The sequence below is a fragment of the Periophthalmus magnuspinnatus genome, chromosome 6 (assembly GCF_009829125.3).
Source record: "Periophthalmus magnuspinnatus isolate fPerMag1 chromosome 6, fPerMag1.2.pri, whole genome shotgun sequence".
In the NCBI taxonomy this organism is placed as follows: Eukaryota; Metazoa; Chordata; class Actinopteri; order Gobiiformes; family Gobiidae; genus Periophthalmus; species Periophthalmus magnuspinnatus.
The window spans coordinates 3,613,867-3,632,808 of NC_047131.1; the positions used below are offsets into that span (position 1 = coordinate 3,613,867).

The following is an 18,942-nucleotide window of genomic DNA, read 5'->3' on the forward strand; positions in this document are numbered from 1 at the left end:
TCAGAGAAGCAGCCACAGTACCAGGCTTCTCTCGCTGCACTGTAGAACTGAGAGGTTCAGTAGATCAGCCATTCCTGCTGCTATAAGACTGTATAACAGCTCTTGTTGATTGGGTGCACTTTATTATCTTATCTTTGTATTCTTATCTTTGTATTCTTTGTGATTTTATAACTGTGTGCAATTTGTGTTGTGTCTCTGTTTTGCTGCTGGACAGGTGAATTTCCCTGGCTGGGGATTAATAAAGTATCTATCTATCTATCTATCTATCTATCTATCTGACCATCTTGGATAAGTGGCCAAACGTCTTGTCTAAAACTTTTGTCCAGTTGACAGAATTTAATTTTTGTTTTTCTATGTATCAGGCCTGGCCAACTGAGGGATTATACAGTCATCTCATGAGCATACTTAAAAAATGCGTGGCGCCCCCTCCCTGTTCCCTGCGTCTCAGTCAAACCCATTGAAACTGACCTAAACATGAGCCGAATTGAGAATTCATTTTTTATGGTCCTCTGGGGTGAGGGGGGGTGGGCAAAGGGCGTCACGTGGGTTCACGTGCACAGATTCCAACTGCAGGTGGAATTTATAGAGCACAGATTGTGTGGTGGAGTGCACATGTAGGGTTTTATAAATCAGGATGTTACCTATTGTGCAAACATGCACAATAGGTAACATCCTCAAGCTAAGGTACTCCTGACCACGCCTAGCTCAAGATCTAGAGACAGGTCCCTGCTCTGTGGAATTTGACCCACTGAAGAATGGGTCAAAGCTGACCCAGCAACCAAGGAAAAAAAAAAAAACAGGTAGATCTTCTTGCCAGAAAAGTTACACAGTGCACCTTTAAGCAAACATTTCGGCCAGGAGCACAAAAATGTAGGATCACCTGGGTAGATTTTACATAGAGAGGTGGAAACCAGACACAGGAAGAACATGTAAACTAAACTGAAAGGGCTTGCATTGTCACAGAATTGAACTTGCTATATTCTTGCTCTGCTGCCTCTGCTGAACTGCCAAACCACCTTTAATTTATTGATACTACATTAAAAAAAAAAAAAAAAAAAAAACTCAGTCAGTACATTGATTTAAATATTTTATTCTTTAAAAGAATGATTCGTAAGAAAACAAATAAGACTGAACAGTTCTCAGTTATAATGAAATTGATGAACGTAAAGGTGCATTTCCCTTTACATGAGGTGAGCTTAGTTTGAGCCTAATATTAATCAGTAGACAGGAGATAGTGGCAACAATTGATTAATATTATTGACAGTGATCCCTTTCAGTTCATTTGGCCTCCAAAGTTGCATGGGACCAATGGATAAGCTTCCTATAGATGTGGTTTAAAGGTCCTATAATATCAACTTTTTGAACTCTAAGCAAGGTTATGATGTTTCCTAATGAAAAAAAAAATGTAGTAGGTGTGAGCAATATTAGAAATGTAATATCTAGATTTTTTTAGGGGAATATCAGAAAATATTTTAGCAATCTGTCAGAAATGAACTAAAATGTTCCTGTAAATGTCTTAAGGTTCACGCATCACACAAAAAGTAAATGGACCAAAACACTCGAAAGTGCTGAAATATCACTTCATACCCTTGTTTGAAAGATAACACTGCAGAGTGTAATCATTTTATTCTTTTTATCAAATATTTTAGAGGAGCTGCTCTTTATCAAGTATATTTTCATTATAGTAAAACTGTATTCTCATTTTGCATCTTGAGAAACAAAATTTCTCCCACATCTGATCTATAGAAGTGTTTTGTTTCATTCACTAATGTAAAAGTAGCCTGATCCTGATATTTCAGCCATCTCCATCTCCAGAGCTCCAATACATTGTCCCACAGCACGATGTCATTAGGTGGTAATCCAGGAAGTTTTTGAAGTTTGTGTCTTTCATACACATTTTATATTGTAAAGTAGAACTGGGCAATGTTATGTTATCTAATTATGATCTGATCTTGTGACAACATAATTTTTACCACCTACTACAGTTACTCCTATTGGTCAGGCTTTGTCAAGCTCTGAGTGAGTGACAGGTGGATCTAGCCAATCACAGTGGAGTGTTGATTCTCAGAGAAAAAGTACATTTTGTTACCTTAAAGACAATAATGATGTGCATTTTCTGAAATATGAGGCATAATATAGGACCTTTAAAGAGACATTAATGAGATGTTATGGTGGAAGCCCATATTCTTCGCCAGACCCTCAACAAAACATCACCAGAGCAAACCCAACACAGCTACAGTATGTACAAGTACAGCACTTTGCATAGAAAAATAAGTTTAATATCAGCAGATGTTTTTATCCTCTTTATGTAAACCACAGTTATATCAAAAAAGTAAATTTCCAATATAAAATGTTAAAATGAATCATTATTATAGACACTAGTGAGGGTGGGCGATGTTTTTTCTGTACTTTTTGGAGCACCGCATTTGTGCAAAAACAACAGTAGACGTACAATTAGACATTTCATTTGACACAAGGAATGCAAAGAGTTAGGTAGGAGTTTCGGGCATGTGAACTTAATATTTGGGAGTCATATTGGCGCAAGTTCACTTTTTTTTTTTTTTTAGGTGGCAACAAGTTACAATCCGCAAGTGTGTTTTTTTTTTTTTTTTTGGACCATTGTGATTACAAGTTTGGAATAAACCTCCATTTGACAAGCTACAAATGGAAAAATAGCATGTTTTTTTTAGTCATTGCTCAGTTGTGTCCTTGGCGTGCATAGTTAGGGGGGATTTTTGAGGTGGTCACAATTCAGTTCTTGTAAGGTTGTGTTCACGTGGTCTTGACATTTAAACATTGGACCCATATGCTGAAATTGAGATGGAGGACTTCTAAAAATTGATAGAATTTGTTATTTAAAAAAGGTCCTATACTTGCCTTTTTCTCATGTATTTGAACAAAATTTGTCTTTCTCCAATAAAGATATATTATTTAAATAGCTCTTGAGGGCAAAATAAGTCCGCTGCATCAAAATAATAAAGTGTTTTGTTAAAATTAAAATGTTTTTGTTTCAAATTCACCACCAACAAGTTGGAATTGTTAACCATAACAGCTGCAAAGACTATTCATGGGTTTCAGCTTCCTGTTATAGATGCCATTTTGAGGTCTTTTGACCATTCAAAAACTAATATTTTGTTTTGATTCCTTAATTGCTATGGCAAGATAATGGTTCCAATTTTATATCGCCGTAAAGTCCAGGGATACATTTATACAGAACTTGTGAACGTGAACACAACCTATTCATTCAATAGAAAACATAAACTAGTCCCCCCTTGTCACAGGACTGTCCCGCGGTGAGTAGAGGTGGCGTTGGTGCTTGCTGTGAGGTTTGGCGCTTCAGTCCTCCTCATCGCCCTCTCCTGGTGGCCTGGTGATCCTGCGCCCGCCCCTCTTGCCCGCGGGACCCTTGGGTTTGGCGAAGACTTGCTTGTGCGCGTGCTGCTTTGGGTGCACCTCATCATATAGAAAGTCACTGGTCAGCTCCTCTCCGTTTTCAATCTCCAACTAGAAAGCAAGGAAGTGAAGAAGGTGGATGTGAGGGTTTTATCAAATGAATGCTTTCCTTATGCTGAATGACAAAATGCATTGGAATTTCATGTCCACAATGGCCTGAATATCATGTCTCTTTTCAGCTAAGCGCGTTGAGCCTTAATACACTGGTCAGATGTTTAAGTGGCACTTTAAAATGTTAATTTATTATAAAGTATCACGATATGTATGTGTGTATCAAGTATATTTTGTGAGATATTGCCGTGTCTGATGTGATATTTTGAATACAATCCTGCATCTCACTGTCCACATATTCTATTCAGAGAAATTGCTGCTGCCTTTTTTTTGTTTGCCGTGTTATATTTCAGTGAAAAACAATTCAGAAATCAAATATATCATTGTTATGAACACAGTCTGGAACCACTGTAGTACAAAACCTGCTAGTCCCATCTTTAAAACGGTTATTTACCTTCTTCTCAATCTCCATCTTGAGGCGATTTTCCACCATGTCGACCAAAGGGTTTTTGCAGCTGGAGTAGAGCATCCTCTCTCTAATGCTGCACTTGTATCCAGGCATCGAATAAATGAAAACTGAAGCACAGAGACATACAAATTTAGCATGGGGAAAAAATAGTAATAATTATTGTGTTCCATTACGATCTGTTCTACGCCCAAGTTAGTTCCAATACTGCCTTTTCAGTTTTAAATAGGAGATATCAGGCTTATTTCAAAACACACTTCAAAAAGCAAGATCTCATTTCTGATCCATTTTGTCATAATCTGGGGGAAATTGCAACTAAGCTATTTCAGAGCTCTCAGAACAACCAAATGATATATCAGTGGATTAATAGGAGGAGGAGGGGAGGATTAAAATTGTATTACATGCATCTTTAAAATGGAATTAAAACTAATAGAGGGCTATGTGAAGATGGCCAGCTTTGAGGCCACAACAATAATGATATAAGCTTTGATTCACTTTATATTAGTTCAATCTATTCATTTTCCAAAAAACTTCACTGGACTATCACATATAAACCTTAAAAGTATAGCAAAGTAAAGCATGGAGTTTTGGTACCTGTGGACTCCAGGTAGTCTCCTTCATGCGAGTGTTTGTAGAGGAAGAAGTGGTACCGCGCCACATCTTTGGGGATCCTGGACGGCAGGTCTTTTATCTCAGTGGGCTCAGTGCTGCACAGTTTAATGAGCTCCTGTTCAAAGTCAATTTTCTGAAAAGCAAAATACAAACGGTTTGAGATCTAAAGGGCGGTTTACTGAAGAATTATTTTGAATTTAAGAGCCATTTGAGAATAAGAAAAAGGAAAAACATCACAAACTTTGAAGAATATGAACTCAAGTTAAAGTACTTTTACATCAAAATATAGGGCTTTTTTTTTTTTTACAAAAATTAATCAGATTTTTACACGTCATTACTGTTGTACTATTGTATTGCACTATTGTTTCTGCAGGTGAACAATGCAACTGTTCTGATCTGCCACCTGCCTGTCTCCAAGGAGATTCATCCCTCCACAGATCTGACTGTACCTTGGTCTGGTAGCACCACCACAAGCTTTTCTCCACAGAGATTGACACCACCAGAAAAGTTACAGAGTGCATCTTTAAGGCGCACTTAATAGTATGTAATTGAAAGGGAAATATCTTTTTATAGGTCCAGAAAACAATAAAACTCTGCTGAGTAATCTGTCAAAATAAAACATTCTATTACCAACACAGTTGTTCAAAGCACAAAGAGGTCTGCGCCATCCTCCTTTGTATTCAGGGCACAAAGACTCATAAGATCCAATCACACACACAGGCTTTGGGACAAATAGTCACCCATTGTTCTGAAAAACAGCTCCACCAAAATCATTTCAGCCCTTCAAACACCTCCAAAGGAAAAACAACTCTGATTTCAACATTTATCAAAAGTGACGTAACATTTCAATTTCGCACTTTAAAGTTGCACTACGTAACTTTTTAGTAGAGGGTTTGCCATCTGTTTGTTTCCATGGAGCCGTTATTGCTTTGCCTGGAAAGTTCCACAGAAAGACATAAAATGTATATATTTAAATTCAGACAAGCAGATTCACACATCAAACTAAGTCACATAAAGGTCGGGGACCTCTTTTATAAAGCTTTATAAAGTATAAAACCAGGTCAAAAACGTGTGTACAGCTGATCCATGGAGGAAGCACGAGGTCAAAAGACAAGCAAAGTCGTGCTGTGGTCACACGCAGGGCAGTGCGGCTCCACTGCCCCTCCCTCCTTACACAGGAGAGAGGGCTCCATGTTCACGTCTCCTCTGTCAAACCTGTGGACCTCCGTGTGCATGTGGCAACAGCAAGGCCAAAACACTAACTGAACACATCCATGTATTCCCCATGCCCACTCCACACACACAGTGGTGGACTGTGACACTGGCATGTCCTGTACGTGCACGAGGGAGCACAACACAATAAGAGAATGAAACAGCCCTCTGCCCTCGTAAGTTTCATGCTCTTAGAGGCACCCCAAAACATCAAAACAAATGACGTCTCAATAAAACACTTATTTTCAAATGCTTAAAAGACAGGATAAGTCTGTATATTAAAATGTTGGTTCAAGGAATCGCCGCCACTTAAGTTCAACGCACCTGTGTCCTCCACTGCAGTGTCTCACCCTGAGCCCCTCCCACTTTGTCCCCGTGTGACAATCGGCTCATTATCAGCTCATTATTGGCTAATGTTTAGGAAAATCTCATTCAGAACTTACTTTGCATTGTCTTTTTATGGGAAAATGGAGGCGTTAAAGGGGTGTGGTGTGAGGCGAGGTGTGTGCAGATTTCTGCTGCATACTGCAAACTCTGACAGGAAATTGCTCTCTTTCAAGTATATTTTGATGCTCTCTTTTATAAATGAGGCCCCTGATTTGTGGAAAGGTGAGCTCACTAAAAAAAAAAAAAAATGCAAGAATGTTTCCCAAGGTATTTTTTAGCATTTAAAACACCTTTAGTTGAATGAATACATGAAAGACAATTATGGTAGTAGACCCCCACTAGAAACATTACATTGAGCACTTCTTAGGTTCTATTTTAACCCAATTAGATCACCTCTCCTTTTTTACATCAGTAGATCGCAATAGTGAATCCCATTTTGCCCCTTCACCTGCCCTGTTTTTTTTCTATGCTTAATAACGTTTTGTATTCAAACATTTTGCGTATCATCAGCTGAGCCCAAATATAAATATTGAATTTTAAAGAATGCATCAGAACAATTTACAAGTTGAGGTTGTGGGTCTCACCAGTTGTATGTAGTTGATTTTCTTGTCTCTAAATTTCTCAAGCGCAGCCATTCCGTCCTGGTGAATGGGGAAGGCCACTCCCTGAAGAGTCTGCTGCTTCGTATCCACGCCGACGTCTGTCTGCACCTGAACGCAACACCATTAAATAATACATGTTAATATTGTGGTCTTTTAATAGAGATTGTAAGTGCACAAATAAACATAAAACAGCAGGAACAGCAACTGTCAAAACTACAGGGGAAGGGGAAAACTGACCAATTAACTCATGAACTGCAAAAGTACCTCCAGTTTAAACTGACATAGTACTATCTTATATAGGACTCATAGTGGCTGCCCAACTACAGACTAGGAAATGGTAGAACTGGTAACTCAAGAATCCATACTGCAGCTAATACTTCATCTCTGAATAAAAATCTGTGGGAAAATGACCCTGTTTCATGACCCAATTGGCCTTACCGTTTAAAAGTTACATTATAAATGATAATTTGTCGTATGAAGTGAGAATTGCAGAGACAGACCAGCCAAGGAACTTAAACAGGAAAAGAACAGATGGTCTATTTTTAGAATCATCCTCCACTATCTGTTCAACTTCAGATGTGCAGTATCTTTCCATACCAACAGAGGTGAGTAATTACATGTACATTTACCTGTGGTACATTTATTTTAAAAACTACTGCAGGAAATACAATTGTATTTATGTTTCTCGACAACTTACATTTTATTTATAATTTAAGTAATATATTATTTTAGACTGCAACAGTACTCTTACTCCTCTTCTCACATTAGTGACAAAAGATTTATGTTGACAATTTTCTATACATTTGTGTTTCTTGCACTGCTCCTTCAGATATAACTTAATTTGTCTAGTCTATTTTTGTGTATTACTTAATGTTTTGTCCTTTAAGTTTAAAATACAGAGTACTTTCTTGGGCCATGTGTATTGAGTATTTGTTATTTCTTTGTAACAATGGTCTAACTTGAGTTCATTTTTGTCTACCTCTGCATACCAAACAGCACACGAAGCTTTATACCCACATCTTTACTAAAAACTACTTAAACATCATTTGCTTTGAAGCACCCGTCCCCAGACAGTAGACATATGTTCTATGTATCTGTCTTTTTCAGCTGGTCTACAGGGACATTTGAAGAGTGGACTTCCTATTTGCTCAAAAGCTCTAATTGATGAGACTTTAGAGGAAGACTCAAAGCGTTTCCTTATTTGGTAACACAGACACAGCAGCGAACAGAGCAGGTTGGATAATGAGGATTTCAAAGTCATTTCAAAATGTGGGAAAACCTTTATGCAAATTTATGGCAGTCCTTTCAAACATGTTTTCTATAACTATTTGGCTTTTCAGGTAACAGACTGAACAAGAAGAAATGCAGGACTAAGGCAGGGCTAAGGCAGGACTAAGGCAGGACTAAGGCAGGACTAAGGCAGGACTAAGGCAGGACTAAGGCAGGACTAAGGCAGGACTAAAGCAGGACTAAAGCAGGACTAAGGCAGGACTAAGGCAGGACTAAGGCAGGACTAAGGCAGGACTAAGGCAGGGCTAAGGCAGGGCTAAAGCAGGACTAAAGCAGGACTAAAGCAGGACTAAAGCAGGACTAAGGCAGGACTAAAGCAGGGCTAAAGCAGGACTAAGGCAGGACTAAGGCAGGACTAAGGCAGGACTAAGGCAGGACTAAGGCAGGACTAAAGCAGGGCTAAAGCAGGATTAAAGCAAGGCTAAGGCAGGGCTAAAGCAGGACTAAGGCAGGACTAAAGCAGGGCTAAAGCAGGGCTAAGGCAGGGCTAAGGCAGGGCTAAGGCAGGGCTAAGGCAGGACTAAGGCAGGACTAAGGCAGGACTAAGGCAGGACTAAGGCAGGACTAAAGCAGGACTAAGGCAGGACTAAGGCAGGACTAAAGCAGGACTAAAGCTAAACCAGGACAGAACCATGAGCAATACAATAACGTCAGTTGCACTATGATCGCTAGGACTGGGCTAAAAATGTAACTCAGTTTTATCAATCATTTTTCCTTGATTAATCACACTTTTCAATTTTATTTTTCTAATAATAATCATTTTTTTCAGTCCCATTTTCCAAAATGTCACCAAATTTCTACTATATTTCCGACCTTTGCTTTAAACCACATGCTTTTACTGACGAGAGGACTGTCAGTAAAAAACAATCATTGACTTTTCAAATGATTAGATCTTGATTTGATAAAATTTGATTAATAGCACAGCCCTTGTGGTCACCCTCCTGACAGATAACCCCGAGGTATTGGTTGAAGGATGGGTCAAATGCAGTGCACATATGGCTTTCTCTACAGTGTTCAATAAAGTGCACTATTACGCTCGCCCTATAATAAATTGCGAGAACCATAGGATTTGCTTGGGTCTTTATAACTGCAGAACAAACACGGCTGACGTCATTACAGCAAAACAGTCCAATCAACACCGGATCATTTTACAACCTTCTTATCTAATCTCTGCACCAGCACAAAGCTACCTGGCCTCTGTGTTATCCCAGTCCTTCAAACCAACCAAACTGATGAGGGTGGAGGTGTCCAAATAAATAAAGTAATAAAGTTCAAAGTTAAAGGTTCAGGAAGAGAGAGCACCATCTGCTCATCTCCACAGAGAACTGGAGATGTTACAGCATTGCTTGGAACAGTACGGCATTAAATGTATCCATCTCCATAGAGACAAGTTACAGGTCCGATTTGTGGAGAGGCGACCTCACTTACAGATATTTTACTGTAACTATAAAACATGCATTATTACTGTAATTAAACAAATGCAAGATAGATAAGTTTAATGCCATACTGTGGAATATTCAAGGCAAAGCAATAACATCTTCATTGAGACAAGTCAGTGGCGTACCATCAGCATGTAAGTTATACAGTGCACCTTTAAGTCTATTTGCACCATACTATTATTGACATGACTCAAGGGCTGTGTAATTAATCACATTTTAACTGCATTTCAGAATATGATTGACAATAATACGCTCTGTTGTTTTCAACTGAGACGGCCAACAACCAAACCCTGTTAGTAAAAGCATTGGTTTGGACACATAGACTGTAAATATAAATGGGCATAGCTAACCCGCTAGCCACCACGTTCCAAATAGGAAGTGAGCATGGCTCCAGCTCCTTCGACTCTGGCTCCAATTCACTTTCTCTTGCCCCTCTCTCTGTAACTGCTGCTGTCAGACTCATAATTTTGGTCTTAAAATGTTCACATTAACCCGCTCTACATGATCCTGACATGATATTTTTATTTAGCTATTGTGTCTGTAAATCAAGATATGAAAATCTAAATCAAAATTGTGATCTTGTCTCAAAGATGATGTTCTGACATGTTGCACCACGGTACTAAAATTTCATACGCTATTTCAGAATGATCGCAGTACTTAATTACAACACTACAATGACATAAAACATGCTCCTTTTTAGTGATAGAAAGTAATTTTTATATATAAAATAACTGTACTTTCTTTATCTTAGCATGAGGTCTAATATTTGCTCTGATAAAGCTCAAAATTATAAGAAAACTTCAGGAAAGCTCAAATTTTGTCCTGACAATGTGAGTTTTTTAGTATTAATACCTGCTCAAATAAGTATCGATTAGTTTCTGTATTTCAATACGTTTGACAACCCTAACCTTTTAATATAGACCATTCACACCAACAACTATTGCACTATGCCATCTTAACAAAGCAGACTTGATTAGCAGGGATTTACAGTTAAAAGTATAGATTTTTAGTGTCTGTGTGAGCCAGGAGGAGACACACTAAAAGCCCCATCACTTCCTGCAGTTCTGACGCTTCAGCATCTCTGCACTTTGTCTATGGAGCCAGAGCAGCACTTTACACTTAACACCAGAGCTGACCTTGTGCTGTGGCATCACTGATACTACTTTCTCTCAGTGGTTTACAGTGCACACATAAATGGATATGAGAGGAAGGGAAGTCACAAGTCTAAGTTTAAATTGGATGCAGTAAAACCATTTCACTTTGCAAATGTATTTACTAAAAAAATATGTACCGGTACTTGGAATGTCCTAAGGTACATTTTACATCATTCATTTTGACCCATTTCTGGATTTTTTAAACATACAGAATTTTAAACATTGTAAACATACAGAATAACTTAGAGTATGTAACCCTTATTAGTTTAAAAAAAAGTAACTACAGTCACAAGTGAAACGGCATTATCTGTCTTAACCTGCAGATGGAGGACAGATGTTTTTTGTCTCAGTATATGGACAGGCCATGTGAAAGCTCAAAACCTCCAGATTCACTCACTGAGCTACAGAGGCTGCACTAGCACTGATGGCTGCAGGTGCTGGAGTTAACGTCGTGATGATTCAGATCAGAGAGGTTTGAACCTACTGCACTGAAACTGGGCAGCATTACAAGTGTTAACAGCACAAACAATAGCCAATTTGAACATGTCTACCTCATACCTGCGGAACCTCCCTTTAAGTTCCCATTATAAATTATTTAAAGCAGTTGACCTTAAGCTAATACAACTTGTGAAGGTAAACAGCAGTGGTCATGTACCTCGCTTAACTTGATCTGTCGGAGCTCCTCCTCTGCGGCGGTGAGGGGCAGCGGTGCCGCCTGAGAGGTCAAGTGTTTCCTGTATCCACTCAGACTCAAGTCATCCTTAAGCAAAAACAACACATTTTAGCACAAGACAACAAGCTAAGACAATTCTGACACAATATACTGTGCTTTTTTCAGGGTACTTAAAACAATAACATATGTAGATCATTGTCTTACATTGTGTTTGTTGTAAATAGCAACATTGATATACTGTATGTGTTTGCATCACTGGGTCGAACATAGGGTTAAAAAATGCCATTCTCAGAGTCTAAAAGTTTATAATAATCTCAGGTAAGTACAGAGCAGAGCCAGTAAGTACAGGATCACACAAACTTGTAAGAATACATCCAGTAAGTTTACGTTAAGAGAATACTGACAGCAACATGGTTAAAAGCTTGTAGAAGTAGATTTAGCAAAACCTGTGTTCAGAGTGAGAAATACTGGACAAGTGACATGCACCCGGCTAATTTTAAAAAGTGTGGCAGGATCCTAATACTCCTACACGGAAAATGTGATAGGAGAGGATGATGGACAATGCTGCGCGAGAGAAGATGTTGGGGAGGGTGAATGCAAATGATGGAGCAGTGACTGAACAGTGGAACAGTTTCTATGTCTATGTCTGCAGCTGTTTAAATATATAAATGTGGAACTAACACGAGAAGTAAACATGAAAAAAAAGAGATCATTTCAAATGCAGTGTTACCTTCACTGTTCCAAAGATCTCCTCCTTGATGTGTCCTCCTCCAAACTCCTTCTTCAGTGTAGCTCTAGTAGCAGCATATAACATTTTATGTCGCACCTGTCACACACAAAAAAGGATTTTAAAAGTGTACAAGGAGAACATACTTTTTCCTTTACTTCATATTTACTTTTAGGCATCAGTCTTTCTATGCTTTGTCCATCATTAGTCTTGATTAATGATTTCCATATGAGGATGTTTACTTGAACTGATTATGAAATGGGCCCTATAAAGCTGGTTCTGATATGTGAGACAGTACAACTTCTGCAGTCACAAAGCAGAAATGTTTAGATATTTTATCCGGTCATTAGTCAGTGTCTTCTGAGATGTTAAGTTGGTTAATTGTACAACATAGATTTTTGGATAAAGAATAGGTCATGTAAGTAGCAAAATAGGCAGCTCCTCAAATATGGTCCCAACTGGGCAACAAGTAGCTCCATAATCTGATAGTAGACACCACTGATAATTTTAGATCCATCTCTCATTATGTGGTGCTATAGGGGGCCCCCTTTCATCATAAAGTAATATAATAAAATATATATATATGTGTATTGATTGAGGTGGCATTGGCTTAGTGGTTAAAGCACCTGTCCACCAAATTTTAAGGTTGACAATTCAAACCCCTCTCAGTGCATATCAACTTTATGTCCTTGGACACTTCATTCCTTGTGTGAATGAGTAATTGGCAGTGGTTGGGTTTGTCATGATAAACATTTTTGAAACACAACATAGTGGCACATAGGTATACTGAGATAAACAATAATACTGAAACTACTTAATACCACAGATACACAACCAATAATGCAGGATAATCCCAGTAAACCATGTTTAAATAAAGTCTCAGTTATAAGCTGCAACAAATAAATAACAGAATGAACCCATAATTAGCCATAGAAGTTATTTATTCAACACTCTGCAGCTCAAACCTTGCGCTATTAAATAAAAATGGTAAAAAATCTCCCAGCCATTGCAAAGAAATTGTACACATGTTAAATACTGAGCCCCAAAATATATTGTTCCAACTTTCATATATTGAATTATAAGTTGATTCATTATCGTGACAGGCCTAGTAGTGTGAGGGGGCCAGCAGTGGTGCAGGCTCACAGTCTCACTTCAATCAGTCTAGCTCAGGGCAGCTGTGATTATTGACTAATGTAACAATATGGAGTATGCAGTAAATGAATAGTGTATAAATGAATAGTATATAAAGCTTTTCCACATGCTCAAAGACAAATGCATTTAGTTATACAACAATATATTCCAGTAATGCTTTGTTAAACACAGCCAAACGTGCTACTACCCAATAATGAATATTCTTATCAAATAAAAGTTATAGTTTGTTAAACACTGATGAACATTATTTTGAGCTTTTGATGGACAACATATTGTAGCTTTTGGAGTCAAGTTAAAAACTGACACAACCATACATTTCCTTAATAGACTAAGTAATGACACAGCACAGCTTAAAGTGTAACTGATGGCATACTTCAGAAAATGCCTTTCACCATCAGGGCACGTCTCAACTTGAAAAGCTAAAAGCACTCGGAGCGCAAAGCCAGGAATGCTGCACATACTGACAGTCATACAAACTACTAAGCACAGTTATACCATGTTAATTGATAGATTAATCCCCTTTTAAGCTTTTTGTATATTTACAGATTTTTTTCCATGTATTTGAGCAAAACTGTCTTGCCCCAGTACAGACATATTGTATAAACAGCTCTAGAGGTCAAAATAAGTCTGCTGTGTACTGCCTGCATCCAATTATAAAGCACTTTATTCTTTGATAATCTGGAACTCGCGCCAGCATGCTAGTTGTTATTAGCTTAACCATGATGGCAAAACTCTGCTCTGGTCTCTAAAAGTTGTGAAAAGGGCTTATAAACTCATCATGCTAAATATTTAGGACGCTCAGAATGCATAATGTTAGTGACGAATGACTTTGGACCACTGCAAACCGTAAAATAAACCAATTGTTTCTCGCATTATTGAGACAGTAAAAAATCATTGGCCAATACTGTCACAACATGCCTGTATATATTTGCTGCATTTGAATATCAGTGACCGACAATGTTACAGCTTCATTAGGATTCATCCAAAGTAAAATGAATGACACAGCCTCCATGCAAAACACATATTTGCATATGATTAAAAACAACACCAAGAGCTAAGTCTTCGTCACTAAAAAGGGAAATTTCAAAGGTACAGTAAGCTTTTTCTTACAGAACTATTTACAATTGGTTTGTATCTATTCACAAGCATAAAAATTATAATATTTGTAGATTTTTCGTTTTTTTGTGGAATAAAATATTCTAACTATCTTCACTATGAACTACTACACTACTACAACTTTGAGGTATATAAACAAATATACCTTTATAGTATTGGTTATTATAGCAAAATGTATTTTTGTTTAACAAGGCTATTATTTTTTGTGACTAGACCAGGGGTGGGCAAACTTTATGACACACGGGCCATAATGGGTTCTAAAATTTGACAGAGGGGCCGGGCCAGGATATATATAAATGTATATATTACATTAGACATTTGGCCTGTGACATGTAGCAAACCATGAATATGCAAGGCTCATTGTACAAATTGTTTTCAATATGCATTAATTAAATGAATAATTAATAATGAAATTTCAGTTAAATAAACACTCCAGAAAAATTTTGATCAAGATTTACCCTTACCTATTTTAATATAATTTGGTCACGTTCGGCGGACTGGATTAATAGGTCCAAAGGGCTATGTGTGGCCCCAGGGACATAGTTTGCCCATGTCTGGACTAGACCATTACTTATTAATTACTAATCCAGTTTAGTCCTCCTGATGTGGACTTGGTTTGGTCTTGGTCTAGTCCTGGTTTAGTCCTGGTCTAGAGTAGGTTTAGTTTTGGATTTAGTCCAAGGTTAGTTTCAACTTTGATGAATGTACACGTGTGAAGGCACCTTTACGCCAAGTCTGGGCTTTGGTCTAGTTCTGGTCAAGTCCAAGTTTACATCCAGGGTGCTTTCACACTTGCACATATGCACGCACACACACGCGCACACACACACATGCGCACACCACATCAAAATTGGGTCTATTCATGGGTTTCAAATTCCTGTTTGGGGCTTTTCACCATTCAAAATATACATTATTTTTGTTGTGAATTGTTAATTGCTGTGGCAACTGTGATTATTTTTCATCTCTCTGAAACCCATCTATAAGGGAACTAAACCCAGGAACAAAAGCCCCCTCACTTGGACTTGGCCAGGACTACAACAGGATCAAACCAAGACTACATCAGAATTAAACTGGGCTAAAACCAGGTCAAATGTGAAAGCACCCTTAGACATTCAGCAAAATGCTGCTACGTCGTAATGTAATATAATACAGCCTTCTAGACATTGAAATAGGTCCAGATTTTCAACAAGCTAAACCCTGCCCTGATGTGGTCAACTCCACCCTGTGTCACCCAAACTCGAGGAGGAAAATAATATGTTGTACTGAAGGCTATTCATTATAGTCTGTACAGATTTGAGTTTTTTCTTACCGAGGCACGATCCGGAGACCAAGCCAGAAAGATCCACTCATATCCCTGGTTGTTTTGGGAGTCCAGACGGTACAGGATGTAACAGGGAACATCGTCCTCCAAAAGGGGCAGCACTAAAGGGTCATAGTCTTTGTCCCACGACTTAGAGGCTTTCCGAGATGTGCCCAAAGTCAACTGCTCTGTAAAGGAGGCCGAACATGTAAACATCATTTTCAACCCAGCTATTTGTCATGGTCATGATATAATTAACAAGATTTTAGAAAATACAGATTGTGTAAATGTGTGCTCTGTAACTTGAGGGCCACCTCCTACTTGTCTCCAAGAAGATGTAATAGCATCACCCTTTTGCCTATTTAGCACTTATTTAGTTCGTTTTTATTGCAAGAATGCCTTGAAAAACATGCATTCTTTCAGTGAGCGGTGTTGTCTCTCCATATATTTGACCTGTGACTTGGCCTGATGCTTGTCTCTATGGAAATAGACACGTTTTACCTGAATCTGATGCCATACTTTGGAACACTAATGGCAAAGCAATAACATCTCCATGAAGACCATCCAGCAGAGAAGTTATACAGTGCACCTTTAACCAATAAGTTTTTATTTGAAGATTACTATGAAAAACTTTAACCTCATTGACAAAGTAAGGAATAAATGTCAATAATAAAAGCAGTAGTGGTAGCCATGGAATGGCAGCCACAGTTCCATTAGTATGCCTCAAGGCGGCTGTGAATAAACTAGGAAAAATCATTCATTATTTCATTTTCTTGCTAGAGACACAATTTTATTTTAACACTGCCAATTTTATGACAAAATTGAATTGCTGTTGTTCATCTGCTCTGTGAAGTTCCCACAGTGTGACAAGTTATCACCAATCAAGATCGTGTTAGTGAGTGTGGCCTTAGCAGATTAAAGTGTAAATAATATAATAACATACCATCCTCAATTACAATTTTTACAAGTCGATATTCATCTCCACTTCTGGCACTGGCAAACATGTCCTTTACATCGTTCCCCGCTAAAAGAAACAAGACAAAGCAACATAATAATCTCTTGCGATCATTATTGTTGTACAAGCTTTTTACAAAAAATTACTGGTGTGAACTCAAGTCTGTATTAGGGTATTCAAAGATGTCAATACTGTTTAGATAAAGTAATATTCTATCAATGTAACAAAATTTGATAAGCTCTGAACCTGGCTTGTGACTGCTCTAGTCAAGGAAAGGCCCATTTGCACTATGCAGTGTGTTATATGCTATTTGGTATATCACACATGTATTATAAAAGGCATTTTGTTGGATGAAAGCTGTATGGTAACATCTGGCAGCCTGTATCCCATATTACAGTTGTTTTGCTGACATGAACAACAACGGAAGAAAGTAATTCTTTATTTGGTCCTACTTTGAACGCAATACTCCTGATTTGGACTTGGTTTGGTCCTGTTTTAGGCCTAGTCTAGTCCAGGTTCAGTCTCAATTTTGATTTGCACCCTAAGCTAACAGATCAAACTGAAACATGTTTCTCATTCTTGGCTCAAAATCTAAAATAAATTGTAAAGTACAAGTCAAACATTTACTTAAATTATGATTGACGCCATTCAATAGGTGCAATAGTAGTAGTAGTAAGAGAAGTAGCAGTAGTAGTAATGCATTTATTTGGCCTAAACTCATTCTTTCATGTAGATAACGTTATACAGGGGTTATGTGCTAATGTATATCTGCTGAACTGCAAAGATACTGTTCAATCACACTTTGCATGTGAGTAGAAGTAATCACAGTGAATTTGGTTAAATGGGTCAACAAACTCTGCGCTTTGTCAACACCGGAGTATCACTTCTGCCCATATAAGGGAACATTTGTGAGTCAATGGAGACTTACTGTTAGACTCACACAGAGGCTGGTTAGGCGATCCGTTTATTAATGTGTAAACCTGCCAAACTACAAGGCCAGCAGTTTGTATAAAACGAAGGCGTCGCCCATCCATCCATTCAGCAGTGAGGGAAGCCCTACTACTATACACGTTTGAATGCAAGAACGATAAAAACGCATGCAGTCCCGTGGAGGAGATTAAAAAGCCATGTTATTCTGGGTTTAAGCAGAGGATAAAACCCCTGGATTTACGCTGCGGAGTCCTAAAACTGCTTCAACAGAGCGGGAGGCGCAGATCAGGTCGGCAGAGCTAGCACAGCGCGGCTAATTGACACTAGCTTTGCGTTACAATGAGCCATCCCCAGTTACCAAAGCACATATTAGAAGAAACATAGCGCTACGATAAAGAATAATTCAGTTAAACGAAGGAAAAAAGACTAGTAAATTACCTTGAATGCCCGTTTGATGTGACATTGTGGTAGAGGAGGGAGAAGGGTGGATGCAGCAGCTGATCCGCGAGCAGAGAAGCAGGAAGTGGACTACATCCACAGGCCCCGCCCCCTGAATGACGACAGCAACATCTGTCACATGACAGCACAGTGAGCGTGTCAAAGGTTTATTTTAATCCATTCAAGGGAAGTAAACATTGTAATTGACGTTAATTGATCAATTTAAGTGTTGTCTTTGTTCTATTGTATTCCACTGTGTGTTATTAAAATGATTTAAACATGTTAAATGACGTTAAATGTCAGCTTCTTATAACCTAGTCTACATTTTGAGCACAGTTCACAACTCAAACTATAAAATATTTTGGTTTAAATTGTCAATCACAAGGGTAATGGTCCTATTTGGTCATCTTTCTGAAACCTATGAGCCTTAAAAGACAGCATCACAATTTAAATGTGCACTATGTAACGTTTGTGGTGTTTTCTGGTCCATCACCTGCTTATCTCCATGGAGATGCTGTTGCTCTGCCTTTAATGTTCAACTACTGTAAGGCATTGCTAGGCCTATATCTATCTTGCATTTAGACTATTAAATTACAGGTTTGTATTGCTTAATAATAGCTTGAAAAACATGCTTTTTCTGAGCATGTTCCCATCTCCATAACTTAGCCAGGTTGTCATCTGCATGTCTCCATATAAGTTTAATGCCATACTGTGGACCCTTCTAGACAAAGCAATAACAACCGTGATTCCACACAGATGGCAGACCACTCACCAGGAAAGTTACATGGTACGGTGCAGTTTACCATTGACAATATAAGAGGCCAACATGGACGATGGGTTATTGGCTTTTTGTTTTGAAATACTTTAGCATGTTCTAGGCATACATGGCCACAATGCTCATTAGGACTTTTCCATACACTCATTGAATTGTATTAATGGCAGGAAGAGATTTACTGTATTTTGGTGCATATCTATTTTTGTTTTT

The 18,942-nt window shown here is 38.3% G+C and overlaps 1 protein-coding gene across 1 annotated transcript; it reads right to left on the bottom strand.

Annotated features, from left to right (window-relative positions):
• Positions 1-1,076: 1,076 nt before the first annotated feature.
• LOC117372235 (twinfilin-1-like) lies at positions 1,077-18,059 on the bottom strand. The gene is made up of 9 exons (XM_033968002.2): positions 17,958-18,059; positions 16,578-16,658; positions 15,644-15,822; positions 12,070-12,165; positions 11,322-11,426; positions 6,766-6,891; positions 4,565-4,715; positions 3,959-4,080; positions 1,077-3,504 (listed from the first exon to the last, which is right to left on the bottom strand). Exons 1-9 carry the CDS (start codon positions 17,980-17,982, stop codon positions 3,337-3,339), a joined length of 1,053 nt encoding a protein of 350 aa, XP_033823893.1. The 5' UTR covers positions 17,983-18,059; the 3' UTR covers positions 1,077-3,336.
• Positions 18,060-18,942: the final 883 nt, after the last annotated feature.